Source organism: Notothenia coriiceps, unplaced genomic scaffold (genome assembly GCF_000735185.1).
Source record: "Notothenia coriiceps isolate Sejong01 unplaced genomic scaffold, NC01 NC01_scaffold00019353, whole genome shotgun sequence".
NCBI lineage: Eukaryota > Metazoa > Chordata > Actinopteri > Perciformes > Nototheniidae > Notothenia > Notothenia coriiceps.
The window spans coordinates 495,335-513,623 of NW_011352054.1; the positions used below are offsets into that span (position 1 = coordinate 495,335).

Genomic DNA, 18,289 nt, shown 5'->3' on the forward strand with positions numbered 1-18,289 from the left:
AGGAGCTCCAACAAGGTGTTTAGGACAGATAGTGAATACACATACTATACAGAGATGCTGTATGAGAAACCAATGTGATTTTGGAAAATTGCACAATGTAAATCTATTCTAGTAGACCTCAACAATGCAATTATGATCAGTAGAAATGGCCAGGACATGGGAGCTTTAACAAAACCACAAATCCCTTGTTGCTTGCCTCTTCTTTCTTTTCCATCTTACCTGATGGATCTCTGAACTCCACCATGACTGTTCGGAGCAAATGCAGCGAGCCTTTCCTTCAGCAGAGACACAAGAATCAGCCTAAGATTGCTGGGTAGCGCCACTGACAAAGAGAGACAGAATGACAGAAAGACAACAATCAGCAGGAGCAAAGAAGTAGCTGCCGAGCTACAAAAGAAGAGTGGGTTTTCTCTGAACAACGCACAGCATAAATTGTATCTGTGAAAATTGGAAATCCCAACCATCCTCAGGCCGGCTCATACAACTGACAGAAGGACCAGCTAAGAGAGCAGGCAGTACAACACGGCTACATTTAAGTTGATGTACATGTGTTTGTTTGGTCATTTGAAGTATTTAAAATAAATAAATAAATATTAGGTATTCCAATACGTATGACAAATGTAGTATGTCAAAAATACCAGCATGCTGTCGCATTTTGCAGTTATGCACCCAGCATGCTTTCCTGGTTATTTTGACCCACAATTCTTTACGCAGCAGGTATATGAGCAAAGTTCAAGACGCCATGTTTAGAAGTAGTATGTCTTAATAGTATGCGTACTGCATAATAGCCATTGATATGCTTTGGTTGTAGTTATTAATGTAATCATGAGACGGGTGAGACTAAATCGATTAATTGGCTATTATTATCGCTATTCCAATGTGGTGCCCGAAATGGAATTTAAAAGTTTAATTCTGTTATCCAATGTAAATCCTTATTTGATTTTTAAATACCTTTAATCTTTTGCATGTAGAGAGCACCAGAAAGAAAAATAAATATTTGTATTCATGAACCCTCAGCAGTTTCAGCTTTATTTTTCAAAGATTTTCCAAAAACATTCATTCTCCTCAAGCGAAGTTGCTGTTCACGAATTGCATTTTGCAACAAAAGTCAATTTGTTTAAACGCTCTAGCATAATTGTACAACAAACAGACTTTGAATATGGATAAAGCAAGCATAATTACGGGGCTCTCCGTAGACACATTTGTCTGACCGAGAGCAGAGAGGTATTTTAATAAACAAGCCTGTACGGTGTCCTGAGCAGAGCAGCTCTTAACTTCAGTTTAATGATGTTGAATGTTCCAACAAGACTATATCCGAGTGTAATAACACAGCCTATTAAGGGTCCAGCAGGATGATCACAGGTCGGAGAGACCCAGGGGACTGTAGTTTGAAACCCATTAGACCACACTATGATAGGATGAACATGACTTCAGCTCTTACAGGTCAGTTTAATGATCTGACTAATGCAACAAATGATTGTTTCATCTAGAAAACAGACGAGGTGAGGTCATCAAATGCCTTTTATTGAATCAACTTCAGTTTTTTTACAAGGGAAACTGCACATTTGTGAAGCTGGAACCTTAAAAGAAATGATTGAATGATCAATAAATCAATGATAAATGTAATGCTGATCCCCTGCTGATCAATTCATCTCCAATTAGTAAAGTAAACAAACAATACATTTACCAGTCCTGGCTTTGAGCTCCTGATGAATAAGGTCAGTCGATGTTTTTAATGACATTACATGTTTGTTTTTTTATCCAAAGCGACTTACATACTCATTACTGTTGACAATCCCCACAGGAGCAATTTGGGGGGGAAGTGTCTTGCCCAGGGACACAACGACATGCTGACTGCAGTGGGGTTTGAACCTGTGACCCCCTGATCCGAACACCTACGGACAACCCACTACGCCACACGCCCCCATAAATCAGTAATTAAATAGCAGGTTTACTTAAAACAAGGCTTGAAAATCTTGTGATGTGTGAATAATATATTTTCTGTTATATTGATTAAAATGCAGTTATAGATCTAAAAATAGGTCGATAAAAAGGCAGAATCTCAGTTTCAGGGATCTGTCCATGGTGCTGAAGTGTGGTTTGTGCAGCAGTGAAGCGGTTGGCTTGTTGCCGGGGACTACAGGTTTGTGAAGCTCCCGAGTCAAACATTCCCATGTGAGTTAAAGCATCAATAAAACTGTGAAAGTGTATAAAGTGTCATATTTTATCATTTTTACTTAAAGGACTGAGGACCAAAATGTCATCAATGAAGTAGGAGAAAGTGATTGACGAAGAAGCACAGGGCTTTTCGGCTACTGTCACAGAGACGCAGAGCTCACATAAATTCAGAGTGCTCATGTTGGCAGGATGTGCGCTTCACACGGTAAGCTCAATAATCGACCAAGTGGATCTCAGCTCACTCCCAGAGGACCGAAGCCAACCCTGAAGTGACACAAGTCAATGCAGGTGCTCAGTGTTGACACACACTGTCCAATCAACAACATTCATCCAATATTCTTTCTAAAGACGGGCACACAGCAACATGTCTTAGTATGCTTGTGGGGACCCTTTATTGATTATCTAGAATCGAGGGTTGCACAATTAATCGAAATGTTATCAAAATTGCAATATCGACTAGTGTAATATTAAAATAGCAGGAAGCACATGTGAGAATACTGTTTTCATTGTATTGTGAAGCTGCAGGGTTACTCAAGCCTACACAAAATCATATTGTACAGACTAAATAAATACATATTTGTTTGATACTAATATATCACAAAATATCAATTATTTATATAATATAGCTGTAATTATTCCTCTTGTCCATAATTTTCGAGAACTGATTTCTTACTTGTGCCATTTCAATGTAACACATGAGGGCCAAAATCAACAACAATACATTATAATCTAAGCAATCTACAAAATCCCTCTCTGTGTTATCGTCCAACAACAGCTTCTTTTAGGGAAAACAAAAACAGGTAGACTTGTACAATTGTGTTGGCATGTGTAGCCATGATGGTCAGATAAAGATATATTATGTTTGACCTCCACCAACAAGGTTATGTTTTCAGTTATGTGTGTTGTTTGTATGTCTGTCTGGTGGATTATAGATAATGGACAGGAAGGATTTTAATGTAACATGGTGGGAGGATGTAGTAAGGGCCAAGGCACAACACATTACATTTTGGAGTGGATCTGAATCACAGGGCCCTTCATATATTGACACTAGAGAGGTAGTGGAAGTGTGGTAGGCACAATAATAGAATCTACGCTTGATAAGGCTAAAGCCTATTTGGAAAAGGTTATGTAAAATAGATGTTATACGAACATCCTTAAAGTATCTGTAGGCCTTAGGTGCTTCTGAAGTATTTGATCTGATCTCTTCGTAATCCGATTGGACCAATACTTACTTCTGACACAGACAATATGGCTACTCTATGAAGTAGCATACAAATATACTAAGGTGTAAGGTGCATAAATACCCACAAAAGCAAGCTTCCTTCCATATCTACACTTTATATAACATGCTGTTTGTCTTTGCCTTTTACATGGTTACCTACAGTATTTTCTAGGTCCTTTTTTAATTTTGTTACGTTGAGTAAAAGCAGAAATAGCTTCTATCATTATCCAGTAAACGCATTGCTTTGAGCTTGGCTACTTCAATGAGACCAACAGATTTGTTAAGGGCCCTTTTAACAATTTGTAAGCACATAGTTGGCCCCCTACCATTAGGAATCTAAGGAACCTCGGGTAATAAATCAGAAGTGGTTCCATTGGTTCAACCCTGCAATTATACCAGTGTTAAAAATAACTTCATACATCATTATTCTGTTAAGAATTTGTTCTTCAAAGGAAATATGCTAAGTGAAAAGGGAGATTGAAAGCAGCAGAAAGAGAGCCTTCTTGTTGGAAAAACTCTAAAGTGCCATATGCGTACAGCATCTAAGCTCATATGAGACCTTCCTTCCGCAAAATGCTTGTTTGGGTATGTGCACTTCACAGATTTGATGCTTCTGTCCCCAGCACGGGCACAGATGGCCCTGCTCTCTCTAATCCACCCCATCTGCAAAGCTGCCGTCCCACAAAATCACTCTTGTACCTGCCATTGTTTTCTTGATTGCTTCCTGTACCTCTGACTTTGGCCTTAGGGATAACATCGATTAGGAAAAGACCACTCTCTATTTATTATCATTATGTATTTTCCTCAGTCATGCTCCGCTCTGAGAACTATTCCTGAACCGCCGGAGCCAATTAATGTCCAAACAGATGTGCAACGCCGAGAGCTAAGCTTTGCCGCAGGGGTCAAGCAGCCAGAATCGAATCTCCTCGACAGAATTGCATTTCCGCCAATATGGCCCCAGACCTGCTGACCTGCTCTTGGGCCAACAAAAGAGTGGACAGCTTCTGCGTAATCACATGTTGTAATTGCAGTGGAATAACTCTACATGACCTGAGAGCAGCAACACGTTGGTGTCTGGTCGTGCTGTGTTGGACTCATGGCTGCGGAGACTAAGCTGTCAACAACTGAAAGCCTAATGAGGAGAAGTGCCTCAGTTCTATTTGATTCTTAATGTGTCCTATGATCATGTCTTTGATGTGCGTTCCCATGTCTTTTCTCTCCTCATTTCATTCTGATTTGTGTTTGCGGAGAAAGGAGAGGGAGATGCAAACACAGAGGAATGAAATACCTGAGGCAAAAGTGGGACTTTACACTTGAAAGTGGAAAGCATTACTTATGCATTAGGTATGTCTTTGAAGAACCCAAAGCATGCGTATTTCCCTATTCCTTCCCCCCAAAATAATACCGATAAAATCAATTATTCATATGTAAATGTTTGTTTCACTTCAAAAACAAGTATGACATGAGCCTTGATGTTGGAATAACTGTTCCTGCAGTAACCCACACTCACAATGCCCTCTTTGGAAGTTTGTACTTTTCTTCTAAAGTTATTCAGAGCCGTCCTGAATAAACATTGATTTCCAACAGATACATAAAGCCAGTCCATGTTTTTTATGTTAATGTTATCAACCAACATTTAATCACGGACTAAATGACCTGTAAAACAGGAACAAGGGAGGATGTCAGTTCCTTTTTTAAAGAAGAGTGCAAGAGTTCAAATGTAGGCAAGAACTCAGAGAAGAAAAAAAGATTAAAAGGAGGTGTATCCAAAGCTTAGTCAACAACTGTTCTGAGACAAATGATCAAGTGCACTCTGCTGATTTTCTTTGTTAATTGTGTGCATTCCTTAGTTAAGAACATTCTGATTAAAATACAACTCTACTGGATAAACTCCGTGCTTTGGAATTGAATTACTTCAGTATTAAATACTTTGAGCTGATTAAACTCAGAACCGTTTAATTTTTAATTTCATAAAAGCAAAACACAATCATCATCAGGTGAACTTCAGAAATTACCCGTAGAACTATTGTGCTAATTTATTTAACAACATTATCATACAATATAAGCTCCTGATGAGTTCCTGATGGTCTGCGCAGACAAATGAAAATATCTGCAGTTACATGTTCATTAGTTAAGAAGCTCTTGGCGATGCACAGCTTCATGATTAGTGAGTTTTTTCATTTGTAATTTTCAGCACTCGGGGAAGGAAGGAGAGGGGAATTCTGCAGATGAAGCCCATAATTAAGCTTGATACCTAGACCAGATGTTTCAGATACAAGGTGAAGAGTTTTTTACATAAAGATTAGGTCCAAACTTTGTGGTGAAAATGTACCCAAAAAACCCTCATTACTCTGGGTTTAATGATGGATAAATAATGGGTTGCATAATGGAAATGCCATGCAGACCCAACTCAGAATCAGCAGTGTATCTGTACGTCAGCTGATCTCCACTGATCAACAAGAAAATCCAACTCATCAAAACAAGTTTCCCTTGTGACGCCTATTTTCACTAGAACAACAATCATCTACATTCAAGTAACACAACAACCCTCTACCGTTCGTGGGGATAATAACAGAAGCAAATTAAGCGGACCATATTATTGAGAAACCTCGTCCGCGAAAAAGAGGATAGGATGGTAAACAACTTACGCTATAGGAATGTCCTCGACTAATTTGAATTACTCATCTAACACTCATATCCTTTTGTCAACTAATGAATAACTTGGGTTGATTTAATCGACAGATCTGCAAAATAAAGCTTCTCTGTAGAGAATCTTGCATAAATTAAGTAATGCGTTTACCAGACACGGTCTCTTACACACGCACTTCTCACCCCAACCAGTCTCATGCGATTAGGCAATGAGACCTGCAAACGATGACTCAGGAAGATTGTTATACTATACAATTTCCATAAACATAAGACGTTCTGCACATTGGCTGTTAAAACTGGATTGCCTTGAAAATGCAGATTTATCTAATAAACCAGTAGCTCAGTGTAGGGCTGAAATTGAAAAATTAAGGCTCATCCTGATTGGTTAAAAAAAGTACAGTTTGAAGGGTCTGTGTGAAGGATTTCTACTTAATTGATTATTTACAGTTACATATTGGCATCAGTATCAAAGAGAAAAGGAGCCTACTCTGGTATTCCACATATCGAGCCCAGTTCAGTCATTGCATGCCGTCTTATCTATTATTCCTTATTATTTAAATCAGGCTGGATAGCACCTAAGCACCAGTGATGGAAGTTAGCAGATAAAGTGACACAGTTGGCCGTAACAAGGCTATTTCAGTCGGCGAGATAGTTCATTTTCTCCGTAAATGTTTCATTCAACAATTCATCTCTGACAGATCAATTGTATTTGAGCCGGATCTTCCAAGGGCTAAAGCGAAGCCCCTCCTTTGCAATGTTAAATGACCTCTGGAACAATTTGATTATGATGTCTTGCTGACAGACAGATTTATCACAGGAGTGGAGCCATGTAATGGATATGAGCACAGCTCTGGCGACAGGAGGGAAGACGGTGGGAGTGAGGGATGAAAGATGGAGGAGAAGAAGCAGGAGAGAATGGACTGTAAAGCCTGGCTAAGTAATCCATTTACATATGTGTCATATGATAAATAAATGACAAATTACTATTCTTCTCGTTGCCCCAGTAAAAGTGAATTATGATTTTAAAGTACCAGCGGCATGTTAACTTCACTCAGAGCAAATGGATCCTGGAGGAGCAATTTTACCACGAAACTGTAAACACTGATTACATTTATGGCCCTGTTTGAAGCCAGAGTGCTAAACATCACCCTGACAACATCTTCTTTGCTGATATCACCAATTATATTCCTACAAGGCAGGTCTAATGAAGCTGGATGTGTTTTCTTTAAGCTTTGGCCTGTATGCTTGACACATTGTTAGCAGTTTTGACATCTCTGCAGACACAGCACACGGGGGTCTTAAAGCCTGGATGTGCTCCAATTTAACAACACGGCCCAACAAAAAAACAAGCATTTTCAAAATGTCACCACTGAGACTTTACTCCTCTATATTCACGGCTTATTTCTGTCTTCACCGGTTGTCTGTCAGCACTGGGCTGAACTCTATAACGCTACGCACAATGGAAATACAAGCAAGACTAACTCGTGTGACATTTGTTTGGGGACATGGGTGATGTCTGGGGTCTTTCCACGATGGATGGAGGACCAGTGTTAACTGTGCCACTGATGGAGACCTCTGCCAGGCAACAAGTGCTGACATTATTCTTTCTGCCCGCACTTTACTATCAATCAAGTTTTGCGAGTGTTTCCACAGAGACTAGGGACAAAGGTGAGGTGAGGATGGGGAGTACGTAAGGACAGCTTATCTGTCACAAAGTGAATCGGGACAGCAGCAATAATTTGACTAGCCCTGACAGACCTTTCACTTTGACTTTTCTCAGACTTAGGCCGCTGTCAAACTGACAACAGATTTGTTTCCTCGTGGCAAGCCAAGGAAAGTCACTGTCAGTCTTCTGGCAGCATACAAAATGGGAAGGGAAATTGATATCAGGATCAAGGCCATATGAATGTCCTATAAGTAATGGATATAGGTGAATATTACTCCACTAAATTTATTTTAACACTCACAGTTAGTTACTTTGTAGATATAAAAACACATGATAGGCTGATTTGGTATAAAGCACCAGTGTACTTGGTCCATAATGACAAAGTGCAATACTAAAATTATTATATTATGTAAAAAAAAAAAAGGTTAATATAATAACCATAATAATAAAGTACTGTGAGTAGATCCATACTGCATAACAAGTACTTTTGATACTCAAAGTACATTCAGCTCATAATAAGTGTGTACTTGTACAGAATGAGTGCTTTCAGTAGGCTATATGTCGATGCTATTACTTTTCTACTTTTACTTTAGTAGAATTTTGAAATCACGACTTTACCTTAGTAGTGGAATATTTAGGAACTCTAGCATTTGTACTTCTCTTTAGTAAAGGATCTGAGTATTTTTTCCAACACTGTTATGTAGGCTACCGTACACCTCAAATGACAACAACCAGCATTGTTTATTATGTAGTCCAGATGCTAGGAAAATGTGGGCGTTTCATTTAAATGCAAATAAAGTCACGAAAGAAACCACGGAAACAATGCAATTTACCTTAAGACCACAAATAGCAACTAATCCTAAAGGCTCATTTGCTAGGGCGGTGTGCAAACATGGCGTACATATCAGTAATACACAGTGTTTTTTAGCCACATAAACTCATGCTAAGTTAAACTGACAACAAGAAACCTAATGAGTGTTTGCTGAACACTGACATAGTATCTGGACAGAAATAGTCCATTAAAAGATGCAAACAAGCTGTTGTTACACCCAATATAGCGGTACAAGTTTGACAGTAGTTCATACAGTATACAGGCTACTTTAAAATAATTAGTTATTACCTGTTGTTGAGCTTCACAAATGTTCATTGCTGTCTCCTGCACTTCGTCTAGTATCCACTTTTTCGAAAACTTCGCGCTAGACACTCACATATCCTTCTTCTTTGTCACTTGAAATAGGCTCCTTGGAACAAAATCCAGCCAAATGTCCATGTTTCTTCTGTCATAGTCCTTGAACACTTGACAGTTGTTGCAAAGTGCGTAGCTGTCAAGGCTAATTAGCTTACCGACAGTCATCACTAATTATCCCAGGTGAGCCAGGTGCGTGGGGTAGGCTATCACCTAAATACTGCCGTTGTAACGGTTTAAAAACCCGGTGCTGGAAACAGCAAATGGGATAATGAGTTTAAAAGCCGCACTGATTCATTTGTTTATATTATAATTGTTTAAATAATGTCATTAGCTGTGTCCCATTGTAGCCGCCGCAGTGTTCCCTTCTGTTCGTGGTAGATTACGGTGGCTCGGAGAGATCAAAGACTCCAACACTTAAGTTGTTGTTGTTGCCATGGTTTTTGTCTCGTTATTTTCGGCTATCTGTTGGACATCACCTAGGCCTACATTTACTTAATCACTGTACAAAATATGAACTTTAATGAACTATTTTCATTATAGGCTATGCTATTTCTAACTTTTACTCATTTATAAGAACTATTTAGTTCATTCATAACACTAAATCAAAGTGATAAATTGTGATATAGGCTATTTGCCATCCAGCATTATATAGCCTACAGAGATCAAAATCGTATTCATCTTGTCATTCAACAATAAGGTTTTCAATCAACAATAGAAGACAGAAAACAAAAAGTCCAACATGACAACATTGCTGAAATAAATAATGGAAGACAACTGTACGTTACTTGAGTATTTTCATGTTATTTTCATATTTTATTCCACTACATTTATGAGAACATACTTTTTCTGTATAGTTCACTCATTTGACTAAATAACCTTAAAAATCAAGACGTATTAGCTACCCAGCAGTATACAAAGTCATCAAAAATAATCTTAATTTTGAGCAGCTTCAACATTAGAGTTCTCAATCCACATTGAAAAAAAAAAAAAACATGACAACATTGCTGAAATACTTTTTAATAAGAAAACAACTGACAATGCATTACTTGGATGAAAAGAATACAATTAAGTTATTTTCGTAAAGAATATGGAGGGGATTTCATTTAGGGCTTTACTGGCCTTTGTGACCACCCAATGCACCTCTCCAATACAAGGCAGCATTAACAATTCACACACTGATGGCAGAGCGTTAGATACATATGAGGTGCCACTTGTTTCTCTTATCAGGCGCCATAAATATTCACATCCATGTCTGATAATTCATTGGGAGCAACGTGGAGTTCAGTATCTTGCCCAAGGACATTTTGACATGTTGACCTCAGTTGACCTTAGGCCGATGATTAAACTCTTCTGATTGGTGGACAAACACTCCGCCTCCCAGATAAAGATCTAATAGTACGCAGCAAATATTGAGTATTATTTTAGTTTGGAATGCTCATAACTATTTTTAATTTTAAAAAAACAACATGAGAGCAATTAATAGAAAGTGATGACCTTTCTGATGCTAAGACCAAAACACAATTAACTCCCGTAATTACAAGCCCTTTTCCTACCTTTGATTAAGATGCACAAGCACCAGGAACAACATCAAAATAGGCAATGGTTCGATTATGTGTTTGTTCTTATTTTCCATGTTCATTTAAAAGGTCACGCAGCAACTCATGTGGTATGAGTACAAAATGGTTTTATTTTCTATATTTGGATCATAGCAACCTGCAATATCCAATTCAGTAATGAATCATGGCACTACTCTTTTTTATGTGACCAAGGTTCTGGCTAGATGGATTTTTACAAGTTTCACTGCAATTTGAAGAAAATAAGTTAAGGCATAAGATAGAAGAAATATATTACATTTTAATGGAGCGCATTTGCTGATGCTTGAATGTGTGTTTTCATGTCTTTGATGCCATCAGTGATAGTCAGAATGCTTAATCAGCTCGATATTCATGTGTTAACCGTCTACAGCATGATGGTTGAATCACGCTGCTTTCTAAGGAAATGTCTCTCGTTTATGCCATGTCTGCATATCATTACATTTTAATGTTAATTAAATATTAAATTTTGTAGTTGGAAATCTTTTTACATAGGTTTCTGTTGTTACCTTAATAAATCAGCCTCATTAATCTTCTATTGAGGAAGACTGCGTATGAGTTACCGTCTCCAGAGATGATGGTAATGATGTTCACTGAGAACATTTTTGCTGTCATCCGTACATGCATCCACTGGGAGTAAACACATCAACAGACACACGTCATTTTCTACTTCAAACCAAATTCATATCGTCAGTCTTTTTATGTATATTGACCATGTATTTTAGCAGTTTGTTTACTCCTTCAACCACTGCTGCTGCAACAGAGCCATCACTCAAACTTAAAAACAGCTCCTTATGCACACACATCTCAGCAAAATTAATGACTCCGTATGATGCAAGTGTTTTGCTACTTTTAAACTGAATTTTCCCACATTTCTCGCGTTGACAGTTTTTGTGGGCTTTCGGATATATTTGATTAAATGACTTAACCACTGAAGGGAAACTAACAGTTGATATACTGAGCTCCGTTTATAATCGCATGTTTGTTAAATGGCTCTAGTGGCATTTCAGCAATTTCACAATGTGCCATGGTGTGAATCTTCAATGGCATCAATCATAACACATTATCAGAGCCCACACACACACGCATCAGTTAATCACATCACACACTACATTAATGTATACTCTGAAGTCTTACGATTCAGTGATCAAAATATCCATTAAAGATCTTACATCTGCACTTCAAGGTAAGTTAAAACGTCCATTTAATGTAAAAAAAAAAAAAAAAGAAAAGAGAAAGAAATCCCATTGATGTTTCTCTTATTGTTTCCTGGTTGTATTCCCTCAGTGTTTTTCCTTCTAAGAGCCAACAGAGAGACTGCTGACAAAGCAGCTGGCCCAGATTTGGCCTGCCCATTGCAGCAGTATGATCAATAGATTGCAATTCATGTGGACCAGCGAACAGCGGTGTGAAAACTGCACCCTGTTCACCCTCTCAGAATTGCCCGTCTAGGGAAAATCAGTCAATTAAGTTCAAAAGAAAATGTACAGTTGATTGATTAAGCAGGCAGCCTTTCAGCACCATGGCAGGTCACTCCAGCATACTCCAAACGCTGAAGTCAATGCGGCAGAGTGGGGGACCACAACACTTAATCTTCTCAGAGGCAGGATAGCTCTTGGAGAAAATGTGTATCCCAACAACATGCTCCAAACTAAATATGTGGTGTGTTCACAAAAGGAAATTCCAGTATGCTGACTGTGACTCAGATAGAGCAGCTTGTGATCCATGACTTCTTCTGAGAAATTGAGAAATAACGTGATCAGGTTCTTGCCCTTTTTTTGTGACAAAGCCATACGTTTTCCCCCCTGTGATCCAAATAAGGAATACAGAACACCCAGGTTTGAGAAATTGCCCACATCAGTAGACCGCTGAAATTGGTTACATGGAATCGCATGAGGGTCCCATGGCTCACACTCTAATACTTTCCCCTTCAGCCATACGTGTTTTCATTCGTAGTTGAACTCCATGAACGTAAACAGTAAGCCGGGGCAATTATTTATGGTTTTGGGGGCATAAGAGTGTTTTGAAAGTACCAGTATGTCTAATATGCTTCTGAAACACAATTTGTCTCCAGCATCAGAAACCCTGCCACAATCTCCTCACAAAAAATAGTCCAAGTTTGAATGCAAGTGCTGTTCATTATTGCATTTGTATCCTTAACTATTACACTAACTGCTTCCTCAGTGTAAACAAAATGCTGCAGCTGAGGTGATGCAAAAACAAGAAAATTAGAGCCGGCATCTTCAAGTTTTATTTCTGCCCAGGCGGTGGATCTGGAAGCTGCCAGCCGGTTCCCGGCAGAGCATCAGATATAACCTGCCCGGGCACTGACTACACTGTGTTGTTGTCCAACTTAGCTTTGGCTCTGCCTCTCTGAGTGTGTGATCCACAAGGCAGAAGGGAAATTGGGAGTAGTAGCTTGGTCTAATTGAGGCACTGCATCATTAACAGGCAGCCCCTTTGGCAGTAATCTCCTGATTTATGTGGCTGAGAAAAACAGAAACTCAGGCCAAGGGATATCTGACTGTAACAAAGAAGCGGCAGCGGAACATGATACAACAACAGGAAAGTGTTGTAAGATAAGTTCATTATGTATTGTGTGCTTCTTTTTACTACTGTATACTAACAGTGTGAGGCCATTTTGGTCCCCCACTTTGGATCAGTGACTAAATCTCTGCTGTTTGATGGATTGCTATGACATTGACATGACAATAAATATGACCTAGTAAAATCGAATACTGCCCCCATGTGTTGCATGCAAACCACTGCTTGCCTTCCACATCTGCCTTGTTCTATGCCAGACTGTTTGAACCGCACATGGGCAAACGTACAAGATTAAAAACGCAAATACATTAGTTAATCCACTCCATTTAAATAACATTAGTATCCTGGGAACTAAAATACCGTTTTAATGCTGCAACTTTAGATTACTTGAGCATAAAATATGTGTGTCTCAATTACACAAATAGTGGCAGGCAGTCAGTATGCTGATGAAAATGTTTTGTCAGGCAATAACAAAACAACAGCAAAAACAACAATGACAACAGTGTATTGTACCTGCGTTGAATCAGGCATCTGTTTATGATGTGTATTGCCTATCATGTGAAAAACAGATGAGTTACATCTCTCGTTTCATAGTGCAACACTGAGAAAAATTGTGTTAGTGCTTAGGATACATGTATTTTCCATGTAAACATACGCTGCTGCCATTCTGTTGTTAGGCCATTGAAAAATAAAATGTGCTCTTGGGAAAATATGTAGTTGTTTCGAGTGTTGGCGAGACATTTCTACTTGATCTAGAAAGGACTGTTTGAGTTGTCAATCTATGAGTTTTAAAGCATATCAGACTCCAAAACACTTCACAATGGAGGACATGACAGATCTGGAAAGTTCTAACAAGATTCTGTCATTTTCATTCTGTCATTTTGGCTAAGATAGCATGTGGAGCAGGAATGTGCTATGGTGCATTGCTTTTTATTCAAATGTTTTAAACAGAAAATGAATTGAAATCATTTTACGACGGTTCACTCTGTTTAATGGCTGTTTGTCAACCAGTAGAAATCTTATCCTCCTATAATAGGGAAGGCAAAGTGACAAGTATGTATGACCTTATATAATATAAACGTTTACATTTTCAACCTGCAAGTGCTCCAGGCTGCTCCAGCAAACCCCAGACACAACGGGTGATGTTGGTTGCTCAAAGAAATTCACTCTTATCTCTGCTCAGAAAAAAGAAAGTGCATCAGGGTGAGCGATGGCTTATGGGTTGTTGTGGACCGCATGCTGGGAGAATATATAGAGATCATTTCGCTAGCTTCAAACATGATTTCCACATTGCATGCATTTAATTAAAAACAGGATGAAAATAACAAGAATGTGAAATGTTAAGAGTTACACTTGGAGTCTGAGACACAAAGTGAAATTGCAGACGGATACACCTTAATAATGTGCCTTTGCTCCATGAATCAGTTCTAACTAAAAAAACACAAAGTGGTACCTGGATGGAAAGGTGTTGCATGGAGAGCCTCTTGCGAGCCAAAACGTGGAGGTTTGAGATGAAAGGTCAGCAGATTGCAGAGGGTTGCAGCATGAAAGGTGCTGGCAGACGGTACCTAGCTAATTCTAACACCACGAATAAACCTGAACCCCGCTCCATTGCCAAGCAGCCAATCCGAACAAGCAGCTCTGTCAGTGATAAAGCCATAAAACCATCAAATATTCCCGTATTTGTAGTGTCTGTAGTGTCTTTCCTCGGTTTAGATTGTTTGAATTAGGGGTTGCTACAAAAAAATATACAAATACACTGTCTTGTATTTTAAATGTAGGCATGTTTAGACAATCTCTGCCTGGATATTTCATGTGAATTGTTGGTTTTAGGATGTGTACACTGTGATATATTAGAAAATTCAAACTCTTACGGGCATAAACATTATAGGATTAAACTTTTTGTTATGAGTGTTGGTGAACATGATGCAATTAGCCATTTAAGGTATTAGATGTTCCTTTACAGGGTGTACAGGCTCAGAGAATATGTAAATGAGCATAAGGGCTCCATCTGTCTGAGAGGTGCACTGTAAGGTCAACCCAACACTTTACTCAGGTCTGACATTCTGCGGCATTTTATGATCATGTGTAATGGGTGTTTTTTAGATCATTTTCTGTGTCATCATTGATACCGTGTCATTCAAAGTGCCTGTTCTGACTGGTATAGTGACAACAACATTAAAAAATAACCTGATGAAAAATGACACGGTTGATGTTAGTTAAATATTCCACTTCAAACTCATGTAGGTAGAGATGAATTTAAGGGAATATTTCTGCCAGTAGCGTATAGCTCAGGGTCGAGAAACAGAACATGCAGTGTATTATTAATGGGTGTGCTCATCAATACTCAACAGCTATAAAATCAAGGCCAGTATGTCCGTCTTGAGTAAATATGGTTGCCGGAAGCTTTTTTCCCCCCGACGGTACAAAGTTGCTGAACAGCCTTCCATCACACATCCACCTGTTAAACACCAGAGGGGATTGTAGAAGTGAGGTCAGAACTTTCTCAATATGACTACAGATTTATTTTTCACGAGAGGCATCATGCAATACAACAAAAAACACAAACTTATATCAAAACGTTTTTTCACTAAGAACTGTTATGCATGTTTTGAGGTTTCCCTATCATTTAGTGACTTCTATAGGTTTTTGTGCATATAAATGGTCTGCAAATGCTGAAAATCCCAAAAGTTCAATCCAGAGGGAGAGAAACACCTCCATTGGACTCCTTTGTTTACTTCCGTAACATAATGCCATCACTATGTAACACTTGAGCTTCTATCGGCTAGCGCTCCAACCATAGACTGTATATATAATGCTCCAATATGCTCCAACACATTGTACGTGACAGGCTAAGGGGCGGGACATCTCTAAGTGGTCGACCAATCACAACAGAGCCGGCGAAACTGGGCTCTGGTTTCAGACAGAGGGTGAAAAGAGGTGCTGCAGCACAGGCAGTATGAGGAAAATAAAGAGCTTTTTGAACATTAAAATATGGAAACATGTCAGAATAGAGACACTACAATTCAAATATGAACCTGAAAAAAGCATAATATGCCCCCTTTAAAGGTTTTTTAGGGTCCTATTTTGAGGTTAAAGCTATTCCTGCTAACCTGCAGATTGCAATGCTCTGTGGTGTTTTTGGTGATTATTAGCAGCTTGTATTTTAAAGAACCGGAGTTATTATGTGTGACCTTTGATTGTGTCTTTAAGGACAGCCAGTGCAGATTTGGTACCAGCCTCTTTGTTCATTGTTTAATGTATTAATTGTCACAGTGCAGGGAAGTGTAACTACATAAAGACCCCCTTATGTGACCTGATTGCTTCCATTTGCTCGTTTAATTTTTTCTCCAATAGTTTTTGGGTTATTATCACAATCTCTTTTTGTCTAAAGATGGGGGGAAAACAGGCAATAAGCATATACTGTACATCTCCCCTCGGTATGTCGTCTCTACACCGAACCACATCCCTTCAGAGAGTTCAAATGCTTTCAAGTCCTACAAAGCCTCCAGACAGGCTTCTGCTTTCCATTTGCTGTCAGTTCTCCCCCCTGCTCTCTCCTTTGCCCCGTGTTTCTGTGTGAGTAAATGAATCCCCCCTGATGGTGGGGGGTGTGATGTGAGAGCAGCTATCGGGCGCTTTAATCTCAGAGATCCATCCTGAAGGTTTGTGCCCCGGCTCATCACTCGCTGTTTAAACACTGAACTTCCCCACCAAGACGAGGAGGATTACAGCTCCACCGCTCTAGTCTCGCTCCATCCCTCACCCTTTAATGCTCTTTCTCCATCTTTCTCACATCACTACATCTTTAAAACACAGGAAATCATTCAACTTTATGCCTGTGAATCAGACCCAAAGGACAATAAGAAAAAGAAATCTTCACGCAGAATTGCTTATCTCCTAATCTGATGATGAGCAATTCGGCTCACACCAAACACTCGTCACATACAATCAGGATGTGCACATTTCACTGCGTGCCATGTATAAAACAATACAAACAACTGGTGATCTGATTATTAGTGCGGAGAACAAAATGTTGTTTTGATGTCATTTTGAAAAATGAGATCAGTGAGAACCATGACAAACGAGGAAACACGAGTGCAGCACTGAAATAAAGCCCCATGAGCTGTGAAATTATGTTTTCAAACATCTAACCATCTAAATGAGACAGATAGAGAAAACTGTTTACGAATAAGTCGATACAATTTGTACAAAACCAAAACTCCTGTGTGTTAAAGTTAAGGTTTCTTAAGCGTGAATATAAATATTTACAGCTCATTTGAGATGTGTACACTGAGATATAGCAATTCAAATGTAAACACGTTCTTAAGAGTGTTAGTTAGCATGCCTTAGGTTAGCTATTTTAAATATTAGATTACACATATGCACATTTTCTCACCCAAACAGGCTCAGAGAGGAGGTGATAATGTGCTGCATCTATCTGAGAGGTACAATGCAAGCCCACCCTATCATTGTATTTATCATATCATATGTATTTATCATGTTTAATGTGTGTTTGCAATCATTTTCTGTAGGTTTCATTAGGCCAGATAATAATACATTGTTGCGCTGTGATTAAAGTATTGTAAAGAAGAAGAAGGTTTTGAAACAGCCTTGAACAAAATCAAAAAGGAAAACATACTGGAATATTTGAACTACATAAGTTCACTAAAAAGATCAAAACAAAACAATTACATTAAATGGAACGAAAGTTGTTTCAAAACTGATTTCTGCCCACAGGTGAACTGTGCAGAGAATTAATACAAAAACATGAAATTATTATATTTAAAGGTGACCTATTGTGCAAAGGCCACTTTTTCATGTATGTATTAAACATATGTCCCCTCTGCATTAAGAGATTCTGAAAGTTTCAGGGAAAAAGATTCGCTCACTTTTTGTCCTCATCCATTTATATAAAAACCTGTCTGAAAATGAGCTGATCAGATTTTGGCCACTTTATGATGTCATAACGATGTTTTGGCTTCTGTAACTGTTGGAGAAATACTGTTGTCTCCACTTTATGGGTTTGTTTTAATGCACTGATACTATGTGTGGCTCTGAACTGTGTACAACCTTGCAGCTGCCTCTTGCTGTGATAGGAGGAGGCAGGGCATTTCAGGTTGATGATATTTATGAGGAGACAGACACATACTTGTTGTCTCCTAAATATCTAATTTCTATGAGGCGTGAAGGAAGAACGTGACTCTTTCCAGAAGACGTCGCAGATGACCCCGACACCTTTCCGACAC

The 18,289-nt window shown here is 38.8% G+C and overlaps 1 protein-coding gene across 1 annotated transcript in view; it reads left to right on the forward strand.

Moving 5' to 3' along the window:
* Nucleotides 1–18,289, forward strand: part of LOC104951957 (macrophage-stimulating protein receptor-like) — a 32,563-nt gene that overhangs the window by 12,195 nt on the left and 2,079 nt on the right. The window contains exon 2 of the mRNA XM_010778704.1: nt 16,254–16,267. Coding sequence (XP_010777006.1) covers nt 16,254–16,267 — 14 coding nt within the window. The remainder of the gene's footprint in view (nt 1–16,253; nt 16,268–18,289) is intronic.